Genomic DNA, 22942 nt, shown 5'->3' with positions numbered 1-22942 from the left:
GAATTATGGTTTGTATTTAATGTCCTGAGAAGACTGAGCCTTTTATAGCTGCAACACTTGTCAAGTTGGAAAAGTGTAGGGAGGAAAATGAACCATTACCTATTGAAATTGGTCTGAAACACTTTAAATAACATTTTATATGAAGAACAGGAATGAAACTTGATGAGGTGACAGACTGACCTATAATGAAATCCAAGGCTGAGATTAGGTTAGAATGGGATAACTTGGCTGTGAGGTGGTGAAGCCAACGAATCTCAACAATAGTTTCATGTTCACTTCCAATAATTCACTGCAGGGTTACCAAACGCAGCATGCAATGGAGGGTGCAGGTTTACTGAAACTGTTTTTTTGCCGACAACAGGAATCTGAAACCATACCTTCTGCATAAAAACCCACTGTCTCAATTGCTGTGACCACACCCAATAGGAGTTAGCTGCGCATGTTTAGTGTACGCTCATGTGATTAGTTTCCAGGCTGCGAATGTAATCTAAAATTAAAATGTGATTGCAGTATCATACACAATAAGAAGACGGTAAAACTCTATGTGTACCCCAGCAGCATACACAGCCTATGTATCATTAGCCACACATTCAATTTTACTCACAAATGTTTCTTATTAAAACTAATTGTACAAAGGTAGGAGAAAAAATGAAACCGTGATTTTGCTGAAAGCAACATTACTATAGCAATTAAAAGAAGTCAACAAAAATGGTACAAACCTAAAAAAACAGGGCGGCCAAACATAAATATTTTTAGGCTTCCCATGATCACAAACATGGTACAAGGTAAACACATTTGCTACCAATCAAACACTGTTTACAGTGGATTAGGTAAAGAGGTGCACTAAACAGTCAATGGTGCTGACAAAAGAACCCGAGTTGCAGAGTGGAGCACTGTTATATCCAGGACTATTACAGTACCGCAAGAGAAGACTTAATAATAGTACTGACTGATGACCTTCTATTAAGTTTTCCCCTCATAGATTTTTGACTGACTTACCTTGGGATCGTTGGGGGTAATTTCGAGTGATGCTGTGCAGTCATCCATCGCCTCTCTGAACATTTCTTTTTTCAGGTGGACTGCAGCCCTGTTCTTGTAATAGACAGCTTTGTCGGGACTTTCTCCTTTTATTAAATTGATGGCTCTAGTGTAACAATTGATTGCTTTATCCCATTCGCCTTCCTTGAAAGCGGCATTGCCTTCCTCCTTCAGCTGGTTCGCCTGCTTCTCGTCTTCTGCGCTATTTTTCTTTTCTGTTGCCGGTAGATTCGTCATTTTGAAGATTCCGTTTCAACACACAAGCAATGACTGTTTTCTGCGATCGACGCTTCGGGCACGCTAGAATATTCTGGCTCCAAACACGCTTCTGTTCTATTTTTGAACACTTAAATTGAGCATCCTCAGATCTACGGCGTCTTCATAACACGGCACGTACAACACTTAGCTTGTTCTCGAGACATATAAACCACGATAAACTAATTAGAGAAACGCATATTAATGTCGGGGAATATTTTTTAACGTATGTCAACACAACACTGTAAATATCCAGGGCAAAATAAACACTTACTAAGCTCTGCACCCTAATGCAATCACACCTGGGCCCTGACACTTGGATCCAGCAGCCAACGTTGTCAAATGTGGGTTATTATTAGGTATATGTTGATTGTATCAAATTGTAATTCTAAATGAGATACTCCTCTGCAGTACTTGTTATTTTACGTATTTACAAGCCGATTACGATGGTTGACAATAGCACATAATTTTAAATTACTTGTTTTGATATCTAGCATGTTTTGATATCTAGTGTCGCTATGTTGGTACTGTAGGTATTCTCTTGTTATGTCAACATGCTGCGAGCAAGGTACAAACTACAAACATATAATTCGCACTAGTTTGTTGCCTCAAGTGGGTTGTATCGTTTGGATGGAGATATAAATTGTGAAGACAGTTGCGCAATAATGGGAGATAAAGTAGAAGGCGTCGATACCTGCGATGAATTTTTCGCGACAAATCCCAAGCCATCCGATTATGATAAACAATCGAAACGAATGAAAGACTTCTGTCAGCACCACACCAATTTGAAAACAAAAATTGTTTTGATCACGGTACGGGAACTGGCCAATATTGACACTGATAGTATTTGTCGTAGTGTTTGCTCAGATAAACTTTTATTTTGCAGTCTGGAGGTACAACGGTGCCGCTGGAACAAAATACCGTCCGATTTGTTGACAATTTTAGTGCCGGCACTAGAGGGGCTTCGTCTGCTGAATACTTTCTGAAAAGCGGATATGCTGTTATTTTCTTGTACAGGTTGTGTAGCATCATAACTTGCTAATTCAAAGATTAAATTTTTTTCTCCGGCAGTTTCAAGTGCAACAGTTTTTATTTTGTTCTGTTTAGGTCAGGCTCCTTGGAACCATTTACTCGACATTTCCCAGGACATACCTTACTTGATGCACTAGACATTTCTTACGAAGGAGAAAACACAAATATAGCAGGTTAGTTGATTGACTTCTAATCCTTGATAGTGATCTGCAACGTTTATAAGCCGTTCTTTTTTACCTACAGGAACAATGAATAATGTATGCTCAGACAAACTGAAAACCATGAGAGATTGTAACAAAGAACAGTTGCTATAGACGTTTTCGTGTGTGAGAGACATACAAGAACTTCTCAGGCTACATTATTTTTCCTACTCCATGATTCATTCTGGTGTGTTATCCACCGTCATACTACACAAGTTACATATCTCAGTTTATTGAAGTGTGCATTGCAAGTTGTCCAGTGTTAATATACATGATGTAACAAGTAGGAAAGTGTATAACAGAAGTATCCTGTGAAATGGCACCGTCATTAAGACACGGTAACACTTATATTTTGAGAGCCGGTTGCAAATCAGTGTCCACCAATCCTGCTTAATGATCACCGCAGTTTCCCCAGATATCTTCAGACAAATGTAATGTTTTCCTCAAAAGAGCCATACTGATTTTCTGTCCCATTCTTACCCAGATTAACTAGTGCCTGACAGTAGTAACTTTAATGTACATAGTTGTGATTTCATACTAGCACATAAAGTTAGAGATACATTCATCTTATTGGCTACCAGGAACTAGATACACAAGTGAATACTGTCAGTCTATAATAAATTATGACATTTCTGTTTGCTTATGTTCTTGATTATATTTTAGTGCAAATATACAATCAGCTTTCGTACAACTGTTTTAGCCTCCACTTCACAACATTTCCTTTGATTTTTTTAAGATTTTAAGTGTGTTTATTGTCTGTAGTATTATTATGTATCAGTAAGTGTCTCAGTGTAAACAGTCAGTAATGAATACAGGTTTCTGACTCACTATAATTAGTTTCTGAATGTGTTACCCAGTGCGTACGGAGGTCATACCGAAGCTGTTGCCAGTGCTGCAAGACTACCACAATGCAATAGAGTCAAACAGATTTTTGGGAGTTCAGTTCAAAACCCTCTCTGACTACGCTTGGTTGGTCCACGCTGCATGTGATGCTGTACAACCTCTCGGCAACCGTGTGATGTTGTATATGGCTGCTGCTGTGGCTGACTTCTATGTTCCTGCGAAAGAGATGGTAAGGGTGAAAGATTTATGAAACAGTAAACTGGTCAAATGAGCTACTGATTCTTTCTTTTTGATGTTCCAATTTGCTGTAGCATATCATGAATATAGTTCTTGTAATCAGATATAATTGATAGCATTCAGCACTTTATTTAAGAAAAGCCAACAGTATTTATCAAGTTAAAAAATATTTGGACTACAGTTCCTAGTCACATTAGAATTGTACACTCCTGTCCTCGTCACACACTGTTACCATGCAGTGATACGTCGGGCACAGCAGCTCACAACTAAGCCATGATAAGTGTCAACTGAACACTCTTGGAGGGACAGCTGATGAAGGGGACATTGTCTGATGCACAGTAGCCGTGTGTACGAGACTGACGAAGACAGAAGTGAATGATTTTAGTATAAGAGAAGGACCCGTAGTCCTGTGTATTTTATTTTGTGAAGGATACAAAGCTATTGTTCAAGTTTTAATAATATGTGTCAGGTGTTGACAACCTGATGAGGAGAGCAAGATCTATCAAAGTGCATTGTTGAATTGTGTAACATACGATTGAAGTGGTTAAATGCCACTAGTTACTATTGATAAAGTATAACATTCTTTACCTCACATCTGAAAAATGTGTACTGTTGAATTATTGTAATACCATCACTGCTCTTGTGTATGCCCTTCTGTGCTGTACTGGAGTATAGACAACTGGAGATGGCACTATCATGCCCCTTTAATAGGTGCCACAGTTGTATATCTGTAAAGAATCATTGTCTTTTGTTGATCAGGTTAGATAAAGTACACTGTCTGTTCCACAGACTTACACTGACGGAATCCTGGAGGATGTGGGACGTGCCTTCAAAACTAAAATACGTAATACATATTTACAAAATAACTTATGTGCTTTTGTTTCTTACACAGGTTGTTTGTGGGAATAGTTAATATGATAATCACCAGTGTTCAAACATACAGTAAATAATGATACTCCTACGGAAATAGGAGCACGGGATGGGAAGGAACACCAGATACAATCAATGTTTATGCCTGGGGTCGTTATTCAGCATAGACTGTGATCGGCAGCCGTTGAGAGAAGGGGGTGCAACCAGGTGAAGAATGTGGTGCACATTGGAACAAATGATTCCTGTTGTCTGGGCTCTGAGATCACACGAGGAACATTCCAGAGACTAGTAGAGAAAGTGTTTCAGCTAAGCTCACAATCTGCAGCATTGCGTGCAGAAGTTATTGTGCTCCCACAGTTCTAAGTTGTCATGTATTTTTGATTTTCAAATGTTAAAAACGTAGATGTTTTTCTGTTTCCTCTGTAGGAGGAAGGACTTACTCTCTGCTAGTGAACGGAGGTAGCCATTTTGGGCGATGTGAATAAGTGAAGAGTATGTATTTTCTGTGTGCATCGAACAGAAGGCTATAGTATTATTTTATTAACTGAAAGATTGTACGAATTATTATTTCAAGTAGTAATGTAATAAAAAGAACTGAAGCCCACCTGTGTACTTCGGAAAATTTACGAAGATCCGATTAACGAAACACGGACACGGTCAAGATTTTGTAGGTGAATGCGGCGATTGGACATAATATTATTAATTGATGAGCATAAATATACCACAAGAGAAAGACTATTTCATTTATATGAAACTAATATAAAAGGATACCTTACCTGTTTCCAGGCATAGCCCAGCTTATTGTGCTTGTCCGGGTGCCGAAAAAATAATCTCATTAATTCAATATATCTAAAAAGCCACACACTCTAGTTTTTATTATAATATATATTGTTTTGTATTAGAGTGTGTGAGATGGGTGGTGAGGGGGGAGGGGGGGGGGGGGTGCACCTAAGAGGTTTTTTTTAGATTAGGCAACTCTGTCCAGTGCTGATAACAATAGGTGTAGGTGACAGGGCAGTGTGTCAAAATCCTAATGGTTAACTGCTAAAAAATCCACAACAAAGTGCCGGGGCTGTGGATTTCATATTATACTAGGGTACAAGGTACATGAAGCTGTTGAATTGGTAGCAGAGAGATTTTTGGGGAAAATTTAAGTATATATTAAAATGATAGGGTAATGGTAAACAGAGGTGTATTTTTTGCAGTAGACAAACTCAAATCCACCGAGGTAGAAATTAAAGCTGTATATGATATAACTTGAGCAAGACTCAGTGTTAGGGGTGGGCACAAAGTGGTAATTGGAGCCTTCAGGTGACCACCAGAACACAACTCCTGATGTAATCAAAAACTTTACAGAAAACCTCAGTTTGCTAGTGTGTAAGTACTCGACCATACTGTCATATCGAAGAGACTTTTATTGTCCAACAATCAATTGGAAAAAAATTCTGTTTCTTAAGTGGTCTGCGAAACATTATTAAATGCATTCTCTGAGCACTGTCTAGAACAAGTGGTTCATAAGTGCTCTCTTGATGGAAATATATTGGATTTCTTCTTCTTTCCCTGTTCCTTTGAGCCATATCGGCACCGGGCTGGGATGGTTGTTTACGGATTTGACATGCTTAATTTAAGGGATGTTGATATGCTCTTCCTGTTGCCACCCCAACTGCCTATGTGTAGTGTTATTCATGTAAAATTGAGCAAAAGTTTTCGAATCGTGAACTGAGATGGGACTTGAGAAGCAGCTCAGATTCACAAAGTGGGATGTGGTAAACCACCTACACTACACATCCAGGTCACTGGCACACCAGCTGTCACCGTTAGTCTGCCAGACAGATTCAGTCCAGGGCTGGCGCACCTAACCATCCCAGAAACAGCTATACTGGTGGGTATGGAAATCTGTTGGATTTATTAGCAGTTATTAGGCTCTTCTCATAGAAACTAGGGAATGGTGGGTGTGACTGTGAGGCAATTGTAGCGACAATGGGTACAAAAACACAAAGGGCAACTAAAGCAAGTAGAAGGACACATATTTTCAGCAAACTCTGTAAAAAGGCAGCAGTGTTGTATCCCAGTAAGGAATTCATAAAAGTTAGCTCTTAAGAGGACCATGTGGAAAAAAATATGGCTCACATTTAGAAGAACAATTTATTGTAGGAAAAGGACCCTCCGTGGTATGCAGTCACTTTAAAGAAACAGAGACTATAGCATAAGTGTAAAACAGAGGAAATATTGAATGAAACATGTTTGGCTGTCAAGAAGGCAATGTGTGAAGCCTTCAGTGAGTACTGTAACAGAATATTTTTGAACAAATCTCACACAGAATCCAAAGAAATTCTGGTCAGACGTGAAGGCTGTTGGTGGTACCAAAGTTAGTGTCCAGATACTCACAGATGAGACAGGGAGTGAAATTGAGGCTAGCAGAGAAAATGCAGAAATGCTGAATTCTGTGTCCAATTATACCTTTACAATTGAAAATCGAGGGGTATTGTCCCAATTTTTGTCTCACACCACTGCAAAGATGAGTGGTGTAGATATTAGTGTCAGTGGTGTTGAGAAATAGTTGAAATCGTTAAGATTAAACAAAGATCCAGGACACAGTGAAATCCCTGTCAGATTCTTTACCAGATTTGCAGCTGAGTTAGTCCCCTTCAGCCATAATCTACACTACTGGCCATTAAAATTGCTACACCACGAAGATGACGTGTTATAGACGTGAAATTTAACTGACAGGAAGAAGATGCTGTGATATGCAAATGATAAGCTTTTCAGAGCATTCACACAATGTTGGCACCGCTGGTGACACCTACAACGTGCTGACATGAGGAAAGTTTCCAACTGATTTCCCATACACAAACAGCAGTCGACCTGCATTGCCTGGTGAAACATTGTTGTGATGCCTCGTGTAAGGAGGAGAAATGCGTACCATCATATTTCCGACTTTGATAAATGTCAGATTATAGCCTATCGCCATCGCGGTTTATCGTATCGCGACATTGCTGCTCGCATTGGTCGAGATCCAATGACTGTTAGCAGAATATGGAGTCGGTGGGTTCAGGAGGATAATATGGAAAGCTATGCTGGATCCCAACGGCCACGTATCACTAGCAGTTGAGATGACAGGCATCTTATCGGCATGGTTGTAAGTGATCATGCAGCCACGTCTCGATCCCTGAGTCAACAGATGGGGACGTTTGCAAGACAACAACCATCTGCACAAACAGTTTGACGACATTTGCAGCAGCATGGGCTGTCAGCTCGGAGACTGTGGCTGCAGTTACCCTTGACACTGCATCACAGACAGGAGTGCCTGCGATGGTGTACTCAGTGATGAACCTGGGTGCATGAATGGCAAAACGGCATTCCCCCCTCTGCCCCCGGATGAATCCAGGTTCTGTTTACAGCACATCATGATTGTCGCATCCGTGTTTGGCGACATTGCGGTGAACGCACATTGGAAGTGTGTATTTGTCATCGCCATACTGCCGTATCACTCGACGTGATGGTATGGGGTGCCATTGCTTACACGTCTTGGTCACCTCTTGTTCGCATTGACGGCACTTTGAACAGTGGATGTTACATTTCAGATGTGTTATGACCCATGGCTCTACCCTTCATTCGATCCCTGCGAAATCCTACATTTCAGCAGTATAATGCACAACTGCATGTTGCAGGTCCTGTACGGGCCTTTCTGGATACAGAAAATGTTTGACTGCTGCCCTGGCCAGCACATTCTCCAGATCTCTCACCAATTGAAAACGTCTGGTCAATGATGGCCGAGCAACTGGCTCGTCACAATACACCAGTCAGTTCTCTTGATGTACTGTGGTATCGTGTTGAAGCTGCATGGGCAGCTGTACCTGTACACGCCATCCAAGCTCTGTTTGACTCAATGCCCAGGCGTATTAAGGCCATTATTATGGCCAGAGGTGGTTGTTCTGAGTACTGATTTCACAGAATCTATGCACCCAAATTGCGTGAAAATGTAATCGCATGCCAGTTCTAGTATAATATATTTGTCCAATGAATACCCGTTTATCATCTGCATTTCTTCTTGGTGTAGCAATTTTAATGGCCAGTAGTTTGCTATATATCCCTCGAATAAAATACTGTGCCCACTATTGGGAAGAAAGCACTAGTCACACACATCTATAAGAAAGGTAGCAAAAGTGATCCACAAAACTACCATCGAATATCCGTGACATCCAATTGTTGTAGAATCTCAGAACATATTCTGAGCTCAAACGTAATGATGTATCTTGAACAGAATGATATCTTCTCTACAAACCACCATGAATTCAGAAAACATTGGTCAAGTGAAGCCAAATTCACACTTTTCTCACACTACATCCTGAAAGTCACGGATTGACGCAGTCATGTAGATGCAGTATTTGTTGATGTGTGAAAAGCATTTGACTCAGTAACACACTTACACTTATTATCGAAAGTACGATTGTGTGTGGTATTGAACAAAATTGGTTAAGGGATTTAGGATTTCTTGCTAGGGAGGATGCAGCAATGTCATCTTGAATGGATATATTAATAGAAACCCCAAATTTTCTGCATATGATACAATTATCTGTAATGAAGTAATGTCTGAAAAAAATCTGTGAAAATATTCAGTCAGACCTTGGTAACATTTCAAAGTGGTGCAAAGATTGGTGGGTTGGCTCAAATGTTCAGAAACGTAAAATTGTACGGTTCTCAAAATCAAAAAAGTAGTGTTCCGTGATTACAGTATCAGTGAGTCACAGTTATAATTGGTCAACTCATACAAATGTCAGGTGTAACAGTTTGTAGGAATACGAAATGGAACAATCACATAGACTTAATTGTAGGTAAAGCAGGTGGCAGAGTTTGGTTCTTTGCGTAGATCCTGGGAAAATGCAGCCAGTCTACAAAGGAGTCTGTTTACAAATTACTTGGGCTTCCCATCTTAGAATATTGCTCAAGTGTAAATGACTCATACCAAATGGGACTAACAGGGAATTTGAATGTACAGAAAGAAGGGTGACAGGAGTGGCCACAAGTTTGTTCGACCCACGAGAGAGTGTCACAAAGATATTGAAAAATCTGAAGATAGCTTCAAATTATCCTGTAAAAGGCTACTTATGAAGTTTCAAGAACCAGTAGTATGTGAAGAATCTGGAGATAATTCTTCAGTTGTCAACATATTGCTCCCGTAGGGACCGTTAAGATGAAATTAGACTAATTACCGACTGCACAGACACATTTAAGCAATCATTCTTACCACACTTCAAATGAGATTGCTAACGTGCTACATATCCTTTGCCATGCACTCCACTGTGGTTTGCAGAGTACGGATGTAGGTGTACTGCACAAGGAATAATTCTCCTGGAGAATAGCGTGCAAACTTTTCACAAACAATAATGCTGGTGTTCTATGCTCATTTTGCACAGTGTGGTTCTCACCAAACATGCTGCACCCACGTGTACCAGTGAGCCAGAAAATGTGATCCGTCACACATTAACAAGTGGCAGCAGTCCAGATTCAGATCAATCTAACCAATTGTGACTTTTCCATCACAACATTACCACTGTCATAGGCACAGACAGATTCTGTCTGCTTGTAAGCACCACACCACAGTGTTGTGGGCTGATTGCTCCCATTTTATTTGGTGGTTGGGAGCTCTGATAGTGTCAGGGGGGTGGGGTCATTTTCAGTCTGTCGACAGAAGAATTTATGTACCTGCCAGTTCGAGACAGAAGCAGTGAAGTCCACATTTAACAGTGCACTCTTCAACAGCTGTCCACACTATTGGCAGATGCACAGAATGTGCTGACGGTTGCAGTGCAGAAGCAGAAGAAGGTCTGGCTTTGTGAGTGCCTGAAGTTTATCTTTCATTAATGACCTTCAGAACATGAAAAATGTATGGGTGGATGGATGAGTATACTGTATAGACAACCAGATTCAATCTGTGGCAGCCCCTTACAGTGTGACTGCATAATACTAGTTCATGCCTATTCTGTATATTCTGGGGAGCTGCTATTATAGTCATTTCCCTCTCCGTTTGATGGGAACTCTATCAAGTAATTTATTTGAGATGGCTCACAACTTTTTTAGAGCTTTAATTTTAATGACAGCATTGTGATTGTATTAACATGCCGATTGTGTTTTTTGATTCATTTGAAGTTATATAGTTTACTTTATAAGCCAATAATATAATTCATCCTCTGCATGTACATTGACTTCTCAAGACAATTTGTATTGACATCTGTATAACGTATGTCCCAGAAACAAAGGCCAATTCTCTGAAAGACAACAGAACAGGTCATTTAAGAAAAAAAAGAGTTGCCAGACATATGCTTTACTTCAAATAAAAATGCACATGAATGTTTCAACATTTTGAAATGCTTTTACTTTGTTACTTATTTTCATGTATAAGCTGTTATTTATTTGCCATTTTACAAGCATGCAGTGGTTAGTAATATATTTCCAGTAGCTCAGAAAACATCATTAACGGCCCACAATAAATTTACAGAAGTTCACAATTGATTTTAAACAGTTTGCTACAAATTTTCAAATGCCCTACAACCAACTTCAGTGCACTTTTTTACTGTCAGAACATGTTGTATTGCTTGTTGTAGTGCATTCATGGACCACACAATGCTAAAATCAAGTTATTATGCACTGTCTCCAAAATCAAGATGGTTTCTGGATGTTCGCCATATGTGAGTAAGTGCAAAAGCTGTTGTGGGCTTGTTGTAGATAATGAGAACACAACATTTCTTTACATACTGTTCAACTCCTCATTCACATGAAGCATTCATTAATAAGTCCTCCAGTTTCAAACAATGTGTTAAAATTAAAAACTGTTTACTCGAAGTTACAAAGTTTCAAATTGGGTAAAATTTTACAGAGGGCTGTCAGTGCTCTTAACTTAAAGCATATGTTGGTAATACCTTCCCGAGTGGTGATGGAAATGTAAGTTGGTGGAAGGGCTGATTTGTGTAGCCAATAAGAATGATGTTTGGGTTTCAAATGTGGGCAAAACAAATACTGCATTTTTCACAACATCCATTAGCATTGTACGTGTTGTTTACACAATGCACCTTAAGTTTTACAGAGAAACACGGATACATAAAAACACATAATAAAAGATTTAGCACAAGTGGTATCATTATAACCTGGAGATGTGACCTCTCTGTGGGGAGGGGAACAATATTTTATTTTTATCACATACAGGTTCCACTTCCTTTTATTTAAGAAAGGCTGCGTGTTAAAAGGTACTAATGAAACTTCACAAATAAAAGGAAGTGAAACATGTGATAAAAACAAACAGCCTTTTATGCAGTTATATGTATGTACCACATCTCCAACAAAATAACAATATAGGAACAACAAAGGAATTATGGAAAACATAAAAATAATAAGACCATGATTTTATTGAAAATAACCATCACGCTAGGGCTTGTACACTGCTGCTGCACTCTTCATGATATGCATAAATAAATCCTGCTTTTGAGAGTACTGTTTGTGCCACATGAGCAAGTAACTGTCAGAAAGTTTTTTGCACTGTCTGATGTGGTGAAGAGATGTCCTTGTGGCTGACCAGGTGCCATCAGTACTATTAGCATGTGCGCGTGTTTCGAGATCCTTAAATGTCACTTTACGGTACACTGAAAAATGCTCAAATCCTTCCTCATTCAAGCAATTGTACGACCTAAAACAGTTGGAAAGACAGTCATTCCTGGAAAGATGTACTCCTTGATGACCCTGAAGCAGCACCTTCTTCATATGTCTGGGATCAACTTTGGAAAAACATTTGTGGCTTTCTCTTTGGATTCCTCCCCCCCCCCCCCCCCCCCCCCCAATCTGCTGTATTTTGTTCTTCCAGACATAGTCTCATTGATCTCAAGAGCGACTCCATTGCCACTGAGTTTCTCACATTTGTTGAAGCACATTTCAACTCATAGGTCTATTTCTATGAAGAAGCATTTCCAGTCCACTACTGTCTTCTCGGATAATTGTAGTTCACTGGCAGTAAAAAAGTGTGTGCACCTTTTGACCCAGAGATAAGTTAACTGTAGAATTTTTACAATACTTTACTTGCTTCCCTGAAACCAAGAATTTTTTCTAATGCAGCAACTAACTCTGCAATGAGTCTGTTTGCAGCTCCACTGTATGCCATCTGTACTTTTTGTACAAGAAGTAAGGGTCACGTTCCCACCACACTTTGGACACTTCCTAGACTGACTATAAAACCGTGCAACATACACCAGTTAACTACAGTGCCTTCATGTTCCATAAAGATGAGGTTCCTGTAGCAAAGTCATTCAGAGGCCATATGAGAAAACGCAGTGGAGTCAAATTGAATTGTTTGCTGAAAAGAGGCTGAAGTCATCTGTTTTTGTATTTCTCATAGGTTACTTACAAGAATACCAAATGCAGCATTAATGTCTACGGTTGTGTTATAAGGTGATGAGAGACAGACTCATGTCAGAAAATTAAAAGGTACTCTCTCTGGAAATAAATATGCCCGAGTAAATTTTTCTTTCGGTTAGGTCGAAATATCCCCCATTATGCAAACCCACCCCATTTTGATATGGTCCAATCTGAAGAATCTGTGCACTACAAGATAAACTTTGAATGGAACCTACATTAGTATCTATTTATTGGTACCAATATTGTTACAGGTTGAGACAAATTGCTCTTGCATAGACCGTGGGTGACACTACAGGTCAGTCAGACAACACAACCAGTCTTCCAACTTCCACATTCATTGGCTTTGCAAACTCACAGACTGTTGCCTTCCAACCTGACCTAGGCCTCAATCTATGCTACAGGTCAGTCTGCCACCACAACTAATTTTTCTGCTTTCACATTCATTGGCTTCACCAACACAAAGCCAAACTGTTGCCTTCCAACCTAACCTAGACCTCAAGCTACACTATGGGTCAGTCTGTTACCACAACCAGTTTTTCTTGCTTCCACAACCAAAATGTCTCATTCCCACCTAATCTAGACATCAATAGGCTACAGGTTGTAATAGAAATACTAGTAAGCTGTAACATCAAAAAATAAAGAACGGGTCATCTACACAATGCTTGTAATTCATCTTTCATCACAATCAAAATTCACTATTGTATACAATTTGCTTCTGATCAGAATGTCACAAAACAAAAAATCTGTAATTTAGACATATCTCATACCAAGTTCAACATAAAAAACACCAAACTGCATATATACAACCATAACAGATTTTTTAAAAAGCCTTCAGCTGCCATTTTCCTTATTTCCTGTACGATTGTACAATTTCGGCCTTAGGCCTTTTTCAAGTATTTCATAGATGATTGTTTGGTTGCAGATTTTGTCATATATGTCGTTGCTCCTGTGACATCATGTTATGCTTATAAATTAGAGATTTCAAGCCATTTTAGGAGCACGTTACTTTCGAGCAGTTGTTTAAGAAATCATTCAAAAAATTCGTCACAGCTGCGGACCCTATCACAATGAAAATTATAAGATAGCAGAAGGGCCAAAATGCAGCAGAAGAAAAAAATAATAATGGGTCTTCTATAAAATGTGAATTGTTTGTAACAGTTCATCACCAACATACCATTCCACATTCCACGATGAATTATTAATAATATTTCACCATATAAAGTGCTATATATATGAATAATAGAAATGACAGCATATCATAGTTGCAGAAACTGAAGAACAGGCCATCTACAAAACACAAAATTGTGAAGGCTTTCTGGACACTTTGTTTACAAACTGCCTGTTGGCCTCTGTCTTGGGTTCTTCAACCAACATTTTTCTGACGATTTTTCTGACCTTTTGCCAGCACGAGTGGCTGGTATTGTCAAGGCTTCACCCTCCATTATTGGTGGTGGACTGGAGCCGAACTCGTGTCCGCATAACATACATACGTGATGCACGAATGCCCGAGGGCTTCTCCGCAGTCATTTCTGGTGCAGTTCTCCTCTGTTACCTGCAAGTCATTCGCTGCAGCACGGGGATCCGAGATCTGTTTACCTTGAGGCTTTCTTCTTTCTTGTTGAAGCTATTCTCATGTTTGTGTATTTCTATAGCTTGTGTGGAATCTGCAGCACGTTATATGCGAAATGCGACACCTAGAAAATGCACAAGCTATATTAGAAGTATAACGGAATCGAACACTCGGCAAAGTGACACGTCGAAAAAGAAATGTCAGGTACGGCCTTTCTGCCGTACATTCCCCAAGTGATGGAAAGAATCAGCTGTATATTGCGCAAACACCGTGTAAAGACTATTTACGAACTGAAAAAGAAGATCAAAGACTGTCTCAAATCGGCAAAGAAGAAAAGGAACTCACTTGCAATGTTGGGAATATACCACATATGCACGTGCGAAAATTTTTATGTCGGAGTGACTGGACGGTCAACCAATACGAGGATCATAGAATATAACAGAATATAAGTGACATTGCAGGTTGAGGCAGGTGGAGAAATGGGCCATGGCATAGCGTGCACTGTATGAGGCTGAGCACATAGTAAAATTCGCCAACACGGAAGTTATAGTTGTAGAGAAGAGATACCACACCCGCTCGTTCAGAGAAGCTATAGAAATACACAAACACGAGAATAGCTTCATCAAGATTGAAAGAAGCCTCAAGGTAAACAGATCCTGGATTCCCGTGCAGCAACAAACTACTGTTGCAGGTAGCAAGAGGAGAACTGCACGGAAAATGACCACGGAAAAGCCCTCGGATGTTGGCACACCAGGTACATATAGTCTGTGGCTCGAGCTTGGCTCCGGTCCGCCACTAGCAAATGAGGGTGAAGCTTTGACAACGCCAGCCACTCTTGCTGGTGAAATGTCAGAAAACCATCAGACAGACGTCGGCTGAAGAACCTGAGACAGAAGCCGACAGGCTACACGACGTATGGAATTTGTTTCTCATTGGAACAAGAATTCACTATACTTGCCGCCAGACTGTCACAAAACAAATTTCCGTAATTTAGACAGGCTCAGTAATAACTGCTTCAACATAAGAAATGCCAAACTGCCTATATACATCTATAATAGAAATGACAAAATGCAGCATAAGTAGAAAATTAATAAAGGGCCGGCTATAAAACACGAATAATCCATTGCTGTCTGTCACCAGCACAACATTCCACATTTAAGAAAAAAAAATTATTAGTGAAATTTCATCATACAATTTGCTAGATATGTCAATGATAGAAACGTCAATATGCTCCTATAGTAAAAATTTAAAAAAAGGACCATCTACACAATGTGAATAACTCTTGTGTGTCCGTCACCGCAATTGAAATTTCATATTCCGATTTGTATTTACACCAGAAACATAGACATCCAGCCAAACCTTGAGTAAAAATAAAGCAATCCATTTGCATTTTCTGAATTTCTGGCTAAGTCAATATCTCTATAAATGCTTGTATCCAATCGGCCACCATCAAAGATACGAGCACAGGCGTTGACAACTTTTGCGCTATACCGTGAACGAGAGCAGCGCACGGATGGCCCGAAGTAAAGTTCAGCCTCAAATTGTTCTCAAATAGCAACAGGAGCAAACTTGCTAAAAATTGTAAATGTTCACTGTATTCGCGTGTTCTGCATTAGTGAAAATCTGTTACTTTTTAGTGATAACTTGTGCAATGAAATGTCTACTCAGTGCTTCATTTTGATGCACTTATAATCATTATACCAATCTTTGCACCTCATTGAAAGCTTATCTTGCAAATATTTGGAGTAGCGCATACGTCGACATTACGACCCATTTTTTTACTTTCTGGAATATTCATTTTAAATAAACAACAGCTCCAATTGCATTAAATATATTTCTTATCATGGCTGTTTGCAGTCTGTTCCAACAAAAAAGTAACATTCTTGCCTGCTTACTTTGTCTGGTATGATTATCGTCTTGGATACAGGATACTATTATTTTTTTTAAATTATGGTACTAATAGAAGGTGTGAGTACCTTGAGTCACATATGAGGGACACACCATACAAAATAATGTTCCCTTTTCCTCCTGTGACATTGTTTTTTTTTCCCCCCCTTCAACATTCTTATAATTTTCCAAAGAGAAGGAAAATACCTTTTACTGGATTTACAGAGAAATTTATTGGAATATAATTTTGATTTGCAGCCCGAACATAAAATTCAGTCATCTGGTGGCAGTCCAAAAATCCAGCTACGTGTAGCCCCAAAGATTCTGAGAGAGGTGGCAACAAAGTGGGCGGTGAGCACCTACATCGTCTCATTCAAGCTGGAAACCGATGAGGGGCTACTGGTGCCGAAGGCGAAAAATGCTCTGGAGAGGTACAAACACAAGGTGAGTCGATGCAGTGGAGGAGGGTGTACCGGTGAGAAGCTGACTCTATTGCTTCTTTGATGACTAAACTGTGCTGCCTTAACTCACATTTGCACTGAACTTAAAACATGTTTCTGTTCAGAATATTTTTCCATTGAAGTCTGCTATATTTTGGCAGCAATGTTAATTTTTCACATCCCCGTCTTCTCTAGTGACAAACATTTCTACATATGTATTTGGAGCGTCTGCTACACTGAACTGGTGCGAAAGTTCGAAGTTTCACATTGTGTGTTCGCATCGAGAGCTATACTATGACAAGTGAAGAGGAAGAATTAATGGTAATTAATAATACTTGACGAAATAAGCGGACCGAGAAGTGTAGTTGTCTTCCACGGACAGTAACGTACTGTAGAAGACGTGGTGAGAATGACAGGCTGTGTGAGCTGCATTTGGAAGATGGTTCTAGTTTTTGCAACTTCACTAGGATGTTGCCGTTTCATTCTGAAATTCTAATGAATGTAATGGAGCCAGTTTTTTTTAAAGAAAGACACAAACTTCAGAAAAGCAGTTCCTGTGAAGCAAAGACTTGCTGTTACTCTTCATTTTTTGGCAACTGCAGATTCCAGTGAAAGCCTTGCATATGTATTCCACATTTCCAAGCCAACCATATCTCATATAGTTCCTGTAGTGTGTGAGCTTTGGTCGAACAAATATGTGAAGGTAATTCAGTTTTCTTCCTATCTTCAATTTTTCATTTCTCGTGTCTGTACTTAAATATAAAACACCTGTTTTACTATCCACATCACTATTACTGGTTCCAAGTAGTGCATTGATTTTCTGTAGATAATGACGCACGACTTGAGTATTTTTGTAAATGGGACTTCATACATTCCCGAGGCACTCTTCTGGTCCGTCGTGTGTGACAAGTTCGTATATTTTATTTCTCGTCCACTCCATTTTCAAATAGGAACACACGACGCAATGTAAGATGGCGTGCAACACTACACACAATAGCAGAAACAAACACTAGCACTGCGTAGCAGCATTTAGTAGTAGCAGACCGGGAGTGATATTCCTTCGATCTGTACTGACGCGGCCGCGGGACGCCATTTTCGTGGTCGCAGCACGTTGGAAATGTCGATAGCCCAGTAGCAGCTGCAAACATTGCAGAACGTGTTTCGAACTCAGTGTAAATGGGCCTTTGAGCTATCAGAATGTCATTAGTGGTGTACGTTTTGAAATGTAGTGTAATTGAACAGATAAAGAAATCTACTCGACAGACTGTGGCAGGAGCAAACACATACAAAAGTTAAGGAAGTATGCAAGCTTTTGGAACCGTGGGTCTTTCTGATAGACAAGTTGAAGTCGAAGGAAGTTGGATGAAGGAAAAGGAGTGGTGAAGTTTAGGAAATTGGGAGAGGTATGGTAAAGTGACCCAGAACCCCGAGGTCAGGGAAATTTACCAGACAGGAAGCTGTAATAATAGGTAGCAACCGTCATTTTTTTTCCTCTAGTGTTGTAGGTGTGAATATCACTGTTCTTCTCAAACTGTGATGGATTATTTATGATGAATTTCATCAGCGAATCTGTGTGTTGTGGCAGTGCAGTTGAGATGCCCATCTCCTTGAAGAGGTTCCTACATGACAACTGCTGGGGAACACCACACATTGTTTGCACTGCTCACTTTTGTGCAGTGAATAGTTCCTTCCTGAGTGATGAGTTACCCCAGAAAACTATTCCATAAGACATTACTCAATGGTAATATGCAAAATATTTCAGCAGGTTGATTCATTTGTTTCCAGGACCAGCTATTATACAAAGAGCAAACATACCTGAACTTCTTCTTTATCTTTTTCTGCACACAGGCAGCTGATGATGTTATCTGAAATCTGTTAAGTTATATAAATGCTTAGTATGTAATATTATGTAAAAACATCAGCTGAGCAATTAAGTAATGTGAGCACATTACCACAAGTGATAATATGTATTAGACACCAGTCATCATATTACTATGTATGCTGATGACACCTCTGGGATTTGCTGGGCACGTAGTAATGATTGCCTAAATTCAGTGGTACAGAAAAAGCCCAAACACATTTTGAAAAAGAAAACCTGAGTGCCAATATTAACAAAAGTAATTTAATTTATTTTAAGACAAGTGGCTCAAATAAAAATACTGTTGTAAATGAGGACATTCAGGAAAATACCTGTTCAGAATGTAAATGTCTGGGGATATATATAGATGACAGACTTTTGTGGACTATCTATGCAGTATATATGTTTCAATCTATATTATTAGTGAAAAAAGACAAAAAAGTGACAAACAGGAATATGGAAATCCATGATTACGATACAAGACACAAATCAGACTTTCATATGGTGAGTAGAAGATTGAATCTAACAACAAATACCCCATTCATTAAGGGAGCAATATTTTATAATTCTCTGCCAAACAACCTGAAACAGCTTTCTGGTAGAATTTTTAAAAATGAGTTAAAAAAATGGCTTATATTGAAGTGCCCATACAGTATGGTACTGACATGATTTGACCTCAGGAATGCTATGTTAAATATACTTAAATGATCTTTTACTTAATAGCATGTAATCTATATATATTGTGTATCAATAATCTAAATGTAATTATCGTAACATTGCCCATGCATGTTAAATACATTTTTCGAGCTGTAAGATAAATAAATAAATAAATTAGTATACTTCAGAGAAGCATACTGCAATAGCTCCTTCTGCCTATTAATGTAAAATTTGACTTGTTGCTCGTACTGGAAGGCTCTAATTTTTGATGAAATCTGTGGAACAATATTGTATGTAAGAACAGTACAGGTTATTTATGATTATTAAAATTGTGTTTTCCCTGAGTTTCAAGAAAAGTATTTCTTTGCAGTTACTATATTACCTCTACTACAGGACAATTACATAAAGAAACTGCTTGACAGTTCAGATACCTTTTATAATGCACTTATATACAAGATAAGGAAAGGATAAATACTTTATTTCAGTTCCTATAATAATGGAATCTATACAAGGGTCTATACAAGGGTGATGTACTTGAGGACAATATTATGGAAATGGAAGAGGATGTAGATGAAGATGAAATGGGAGATATAATACTGCGTGAAGAGTTTGACAGAGCACTGAAAGACCTGAGTCGAAACAAGGCCCCGGGAGTAGACAACATTCCAATAGAACTACTGACAGCCATGGGAGAGCCAGTCCTGACGAAACTCTACCATCTGCTGAGCAAGATGTATGAGACAGGCGAAATACCCTCAGACTTCAAGAAGAATATAATAATTCCAATCCCAAAGAAAGCAGGTGTTTACAAATGTGAAAATTACCGAACTATCAGTTTAATAAGTCACAGCTGCAAAATACTAACGCGGATTCTTTACAGACGAATGGAAAAACTGGTAGAAGCCAACCTCAGGGAAGATCAGTTTGGATTCCGTAGAAATGTTGGGACACGTGAGGCAATACTGACCCTATGACTTATCTTAGAAGCTAGATTGAGCAAACCTACGTTTCTAGCATTTGTAGACTTAGAGAAAGCTTTTGACAATGTTGACTGGAATACTCTCTTTCAAATTCTAAAGGTGGCAGGGGTAAAATACAAGGAGCGAAAGGCTATTTACAATTTGTACAGAAACCAGATGGCAGTTATAAGAGTCAAGGGACATGAAAGGGAAGCAGTGGTTGGGAAGGGAGTGACACAGGGTTGTAGTCTCTCCCTGATGCTATTCAATCTGTATATTGAGCAAGCAGTGAAGGAAACAAAAGAAAAATTCGGAGTAGGTATTAAAATCCATGGAGAAGAAATAAAAACTTTGAGGTTCGCCGGTGACATTGTAATTCTGTCAGAGACAGCAAAGGACTTTGAAGAGCAGTTGAATGGAATGGATAGTGTCTTGAAAGGAGGGTATAAGATGAACATCAACAAAAGCAAAACGAGGATAATGGAATGTAGTCAAATTAAATCGGGTGATGCTGAGGGAATTAGATTGGGAAATGAGACACTTAAAGTAGTAAAGGAGTTTAGCTATTTGGGAAGGAAAATAACTGATGATGGTTGAAGTAGAGAGGGTATAAAATGTAGACTGGCAATGGCAAGGAAAGCGTTTCTGAAGAAGAAAAATTTGTTAACATCGAGTATAGATTTAAGTGTCAGGAAGTCGTTTCTGAAAGTATTTGTATGGAGTGTAGCCATGTATGGGAGTGAAACATGTACGATAAATAGTTTGGACAAGAAGAGAATAGAAGCTTTCGAAATGTGGTGCTACAGAAGAATCCTGAAGATTAGATGGGTAGATCACATAACTAATAAGGAAGTATTGAATAGGATTGGGAGAAGAGAAGTTTGTGGCACAACTTGACTAGAAGAAGGGATTGGTTGGTAGTACATGTGTTGAGGCATCAAGGGATCACCAATTTAGTATTGGAGGGCAGTGTGGAGGATAAAAATTGTAGAGGGAGACCAAGAGATGAATAAGGATGTAGGTTGCAGTAGGTACTGGGAGATGAGGAAGCTTGCACAGGATAGAGTAGCATGGAGAGCTGCATCAAACCAGTCTCAGGACTGAAGACCACAACAACAACAACAACAACAGTAATGTGTGTCATAACCAACAACTTTAATCTTAGCACAATTCAGAGCACCTTTAACCTATACAAACCGATTCTTTTACTTTATGATGATTCCTCATCCTGTGAACCGACAGCATTGTAGACGTATAATAAGATGTACTACGATCCCTGTTGTACACTTCACATATCTCAAATGTGCGATATGCAATAACTTCTCGGCTGTTAAATGTCTCGAGCCCTGATGCAGTCTCCACATTGTTTCAGATGGTGATTGGAAATATTCTGAACACCAGAAAGTACAGAGTGCTGATTATAACACCAGACAGTGAAAAGGAAATACTACTCTCACCAGAGGAGCAGTCGGCCGGTGTCGAGATAGAGAGCAAGATAGTGGCCGTGCTCGCGGATAAGCATAGCGCACACATCGAATCTGTGGCTGACAGTTGATGTAATATGCAGTCATTAGATCCAATCTAGGGGAATTTTGGTGTCATTTGTAATGTGCCTAGTTTTTGTGAGAATGATGTATTTTGGATAAAACATTGCATACAAAATAAATCAGAATGTTTCATAATGTTAAAAAATGGGAAAAATTACAAGCTATTTTTTGCTATGTCGTACCTGTTGGTTAGCATACAAATGTTTACCTGATGTATTATTGTATTTTGTATTGTATTGTATATTTATTGGTCCTGTGCATCATACATTGTACAGGGGTACATAGTGGTATAGGACAAATCCAAAAATTGCAATAAATTTTGAACAGAAACTGTTGTATGGTTTAAGAATATAGCAATATGAGCCTAACAGATGGGAAAAACAGTCCATAAATACACAAATAAATTTTACACACACACACACACACACACACACACACACACACACACACACACACACACACACACACATACTGGTATGACAGCTTACACATTTGTAGAATACACGAATAAATTTATACATACACATTTCTTATTTTGGCCTAAGTTGTATAAACTATTTAAAGTTTTTCACATATTTGCATAGTAGATAAAAATCCATCAGTACTTGAGGAGCTATTCTGTAGCAGGTAGTCGCTGACTGCAGTTCTGAATTTACGTGAGCTAGTTGTTGCCTTAATGTTTTAGGTAATTTGTTGTAGAGTTCTTTTTCTGTTTGCAGGGGCTCCTTTTTGTTTTAGTGCCATATGTGTGAACTGCACATGTAAATCGTTGTTATTCCTTGTGTTGTACGAATGGATATTTTGGTTTTTTGGAGCAATCTTGCTGTTGTCATCTATTATTTTCTTTGTGAACATTGTAGTTTCTAAGATATATAATCACAGTTATGGAAGAATATGAAGCTTTTTAAATGAATGTGCGAAGAATGATGTGCTGTGCCCTTCTTCTTCCTTCTTCTCCTCCTCCTCCCCAAATCAGACCATATCTTAGTAGCGATTCTGCTCAGGCATGCTATACATTTTTTATGCCTTGCATTGATGTGCATCCATCAAAAAATTTTAATTCTATAACAAATGGTATAGTAAATGAGTTTTGCTATTTGGGGAGCAAAATAACTGATGATGGTCGAAGTAGAGGGGATATAAAAT

The 22942-nt window shown here is 39.0% G+C and overlaps 2 protein-coding genes across 2 annotated transcripts in view; one reads left to right on the top strand and one right to left on the bottom strand.

Moving 5' to 3' along the window:
• The window catches only part of LOC126109862 (protein unc-45 homolog B), a 128430-nt gene extending 126818 nt beyond the window's left edge, over window positions 1–1612 (bottom strand). The window contains exon 1 of the mRNA XM_049914928.1: window positions 1000–1612. Coding sequence (XP_049770885.1) covers window positions 1000–1275 — 276 coding nt within the window. The 5' untranslated portion in view covers window positions 1276–1612. The remainder of the gene's footprint in view (window positions 1–999) is intronic.
• A 225-nt stretch (window positions 1613–1837) lies between these two features.
• LOC126109861 (phosphopantothenate--cysteine ligase) lies at window positions 1838–22676 on the top strand. The gene is made up of 6 exons (XM_049914927.1): window positions 1838–2105; window positions 2180–2310; window positions 2401–2498; window positions 3383–3597; window positions 16594–16779; window positions 21622–22676. The coding sequence occupies exons 1-6, from the start codon at window positions 1959–1961 to the stop codon at window positions 21802–21804; spliced, it is 960 nt and encodes a 319-aa protein (XP_049770884.1). The 5' UTR covers window positions 1838–1958; the 3' UTR covers window positions 21805–22676.
• The last annotated feature ends 266 nt before the right edge of the window (window positions 22677–22942 follow it).

The sequence above is a fragment of the Schistocerca cancellata genome, chromosome 12 (genome assembly GCF_023864275.1).
Source record: "Schistocerca cancellata isolate TAMUIC-IGC-003103 chromosome 12, iqSchCanc2.1, whole genome shotgun sequence".
Taxonomy (NCBI): Eukaryota; Metazoa; Arthropoda; class Insecta; order Orthoptera; family Acrididae; genus Schistocerca; species Schistocerca cancellata.
The sequence above is the reverse complement of the archived record's forward strand: the minus strand, read 5'-3'. Positions and strand labels throughout refer to the sequence as shown.

Excerpts from the sequence above, each read along its gene's own strand:
- LOC126109861 (XM_049914927.1), top strand. The coding sequence starts at position 1,959 with ATGGGAGATAAAGTAGAAGGCGTCGATACCTGCGATGAATTTTTCGCG. Across the intron at positions 2,311-2,400 it reads GCTGTTATTTTCTTGTACAG|GTCAGGCTCCTTGGAACCAT; the intron begins GTTGTGTAGCAT and ends TGTTCTGTTTAG. Across the intron at positions 16,780-21,621 it reads TGGAGAGGTACAAACACAAG|ATGGTGATTGGAAATATTCT; the intron begins GTGAGTCGATGC and ends ACATTGTTTCAG.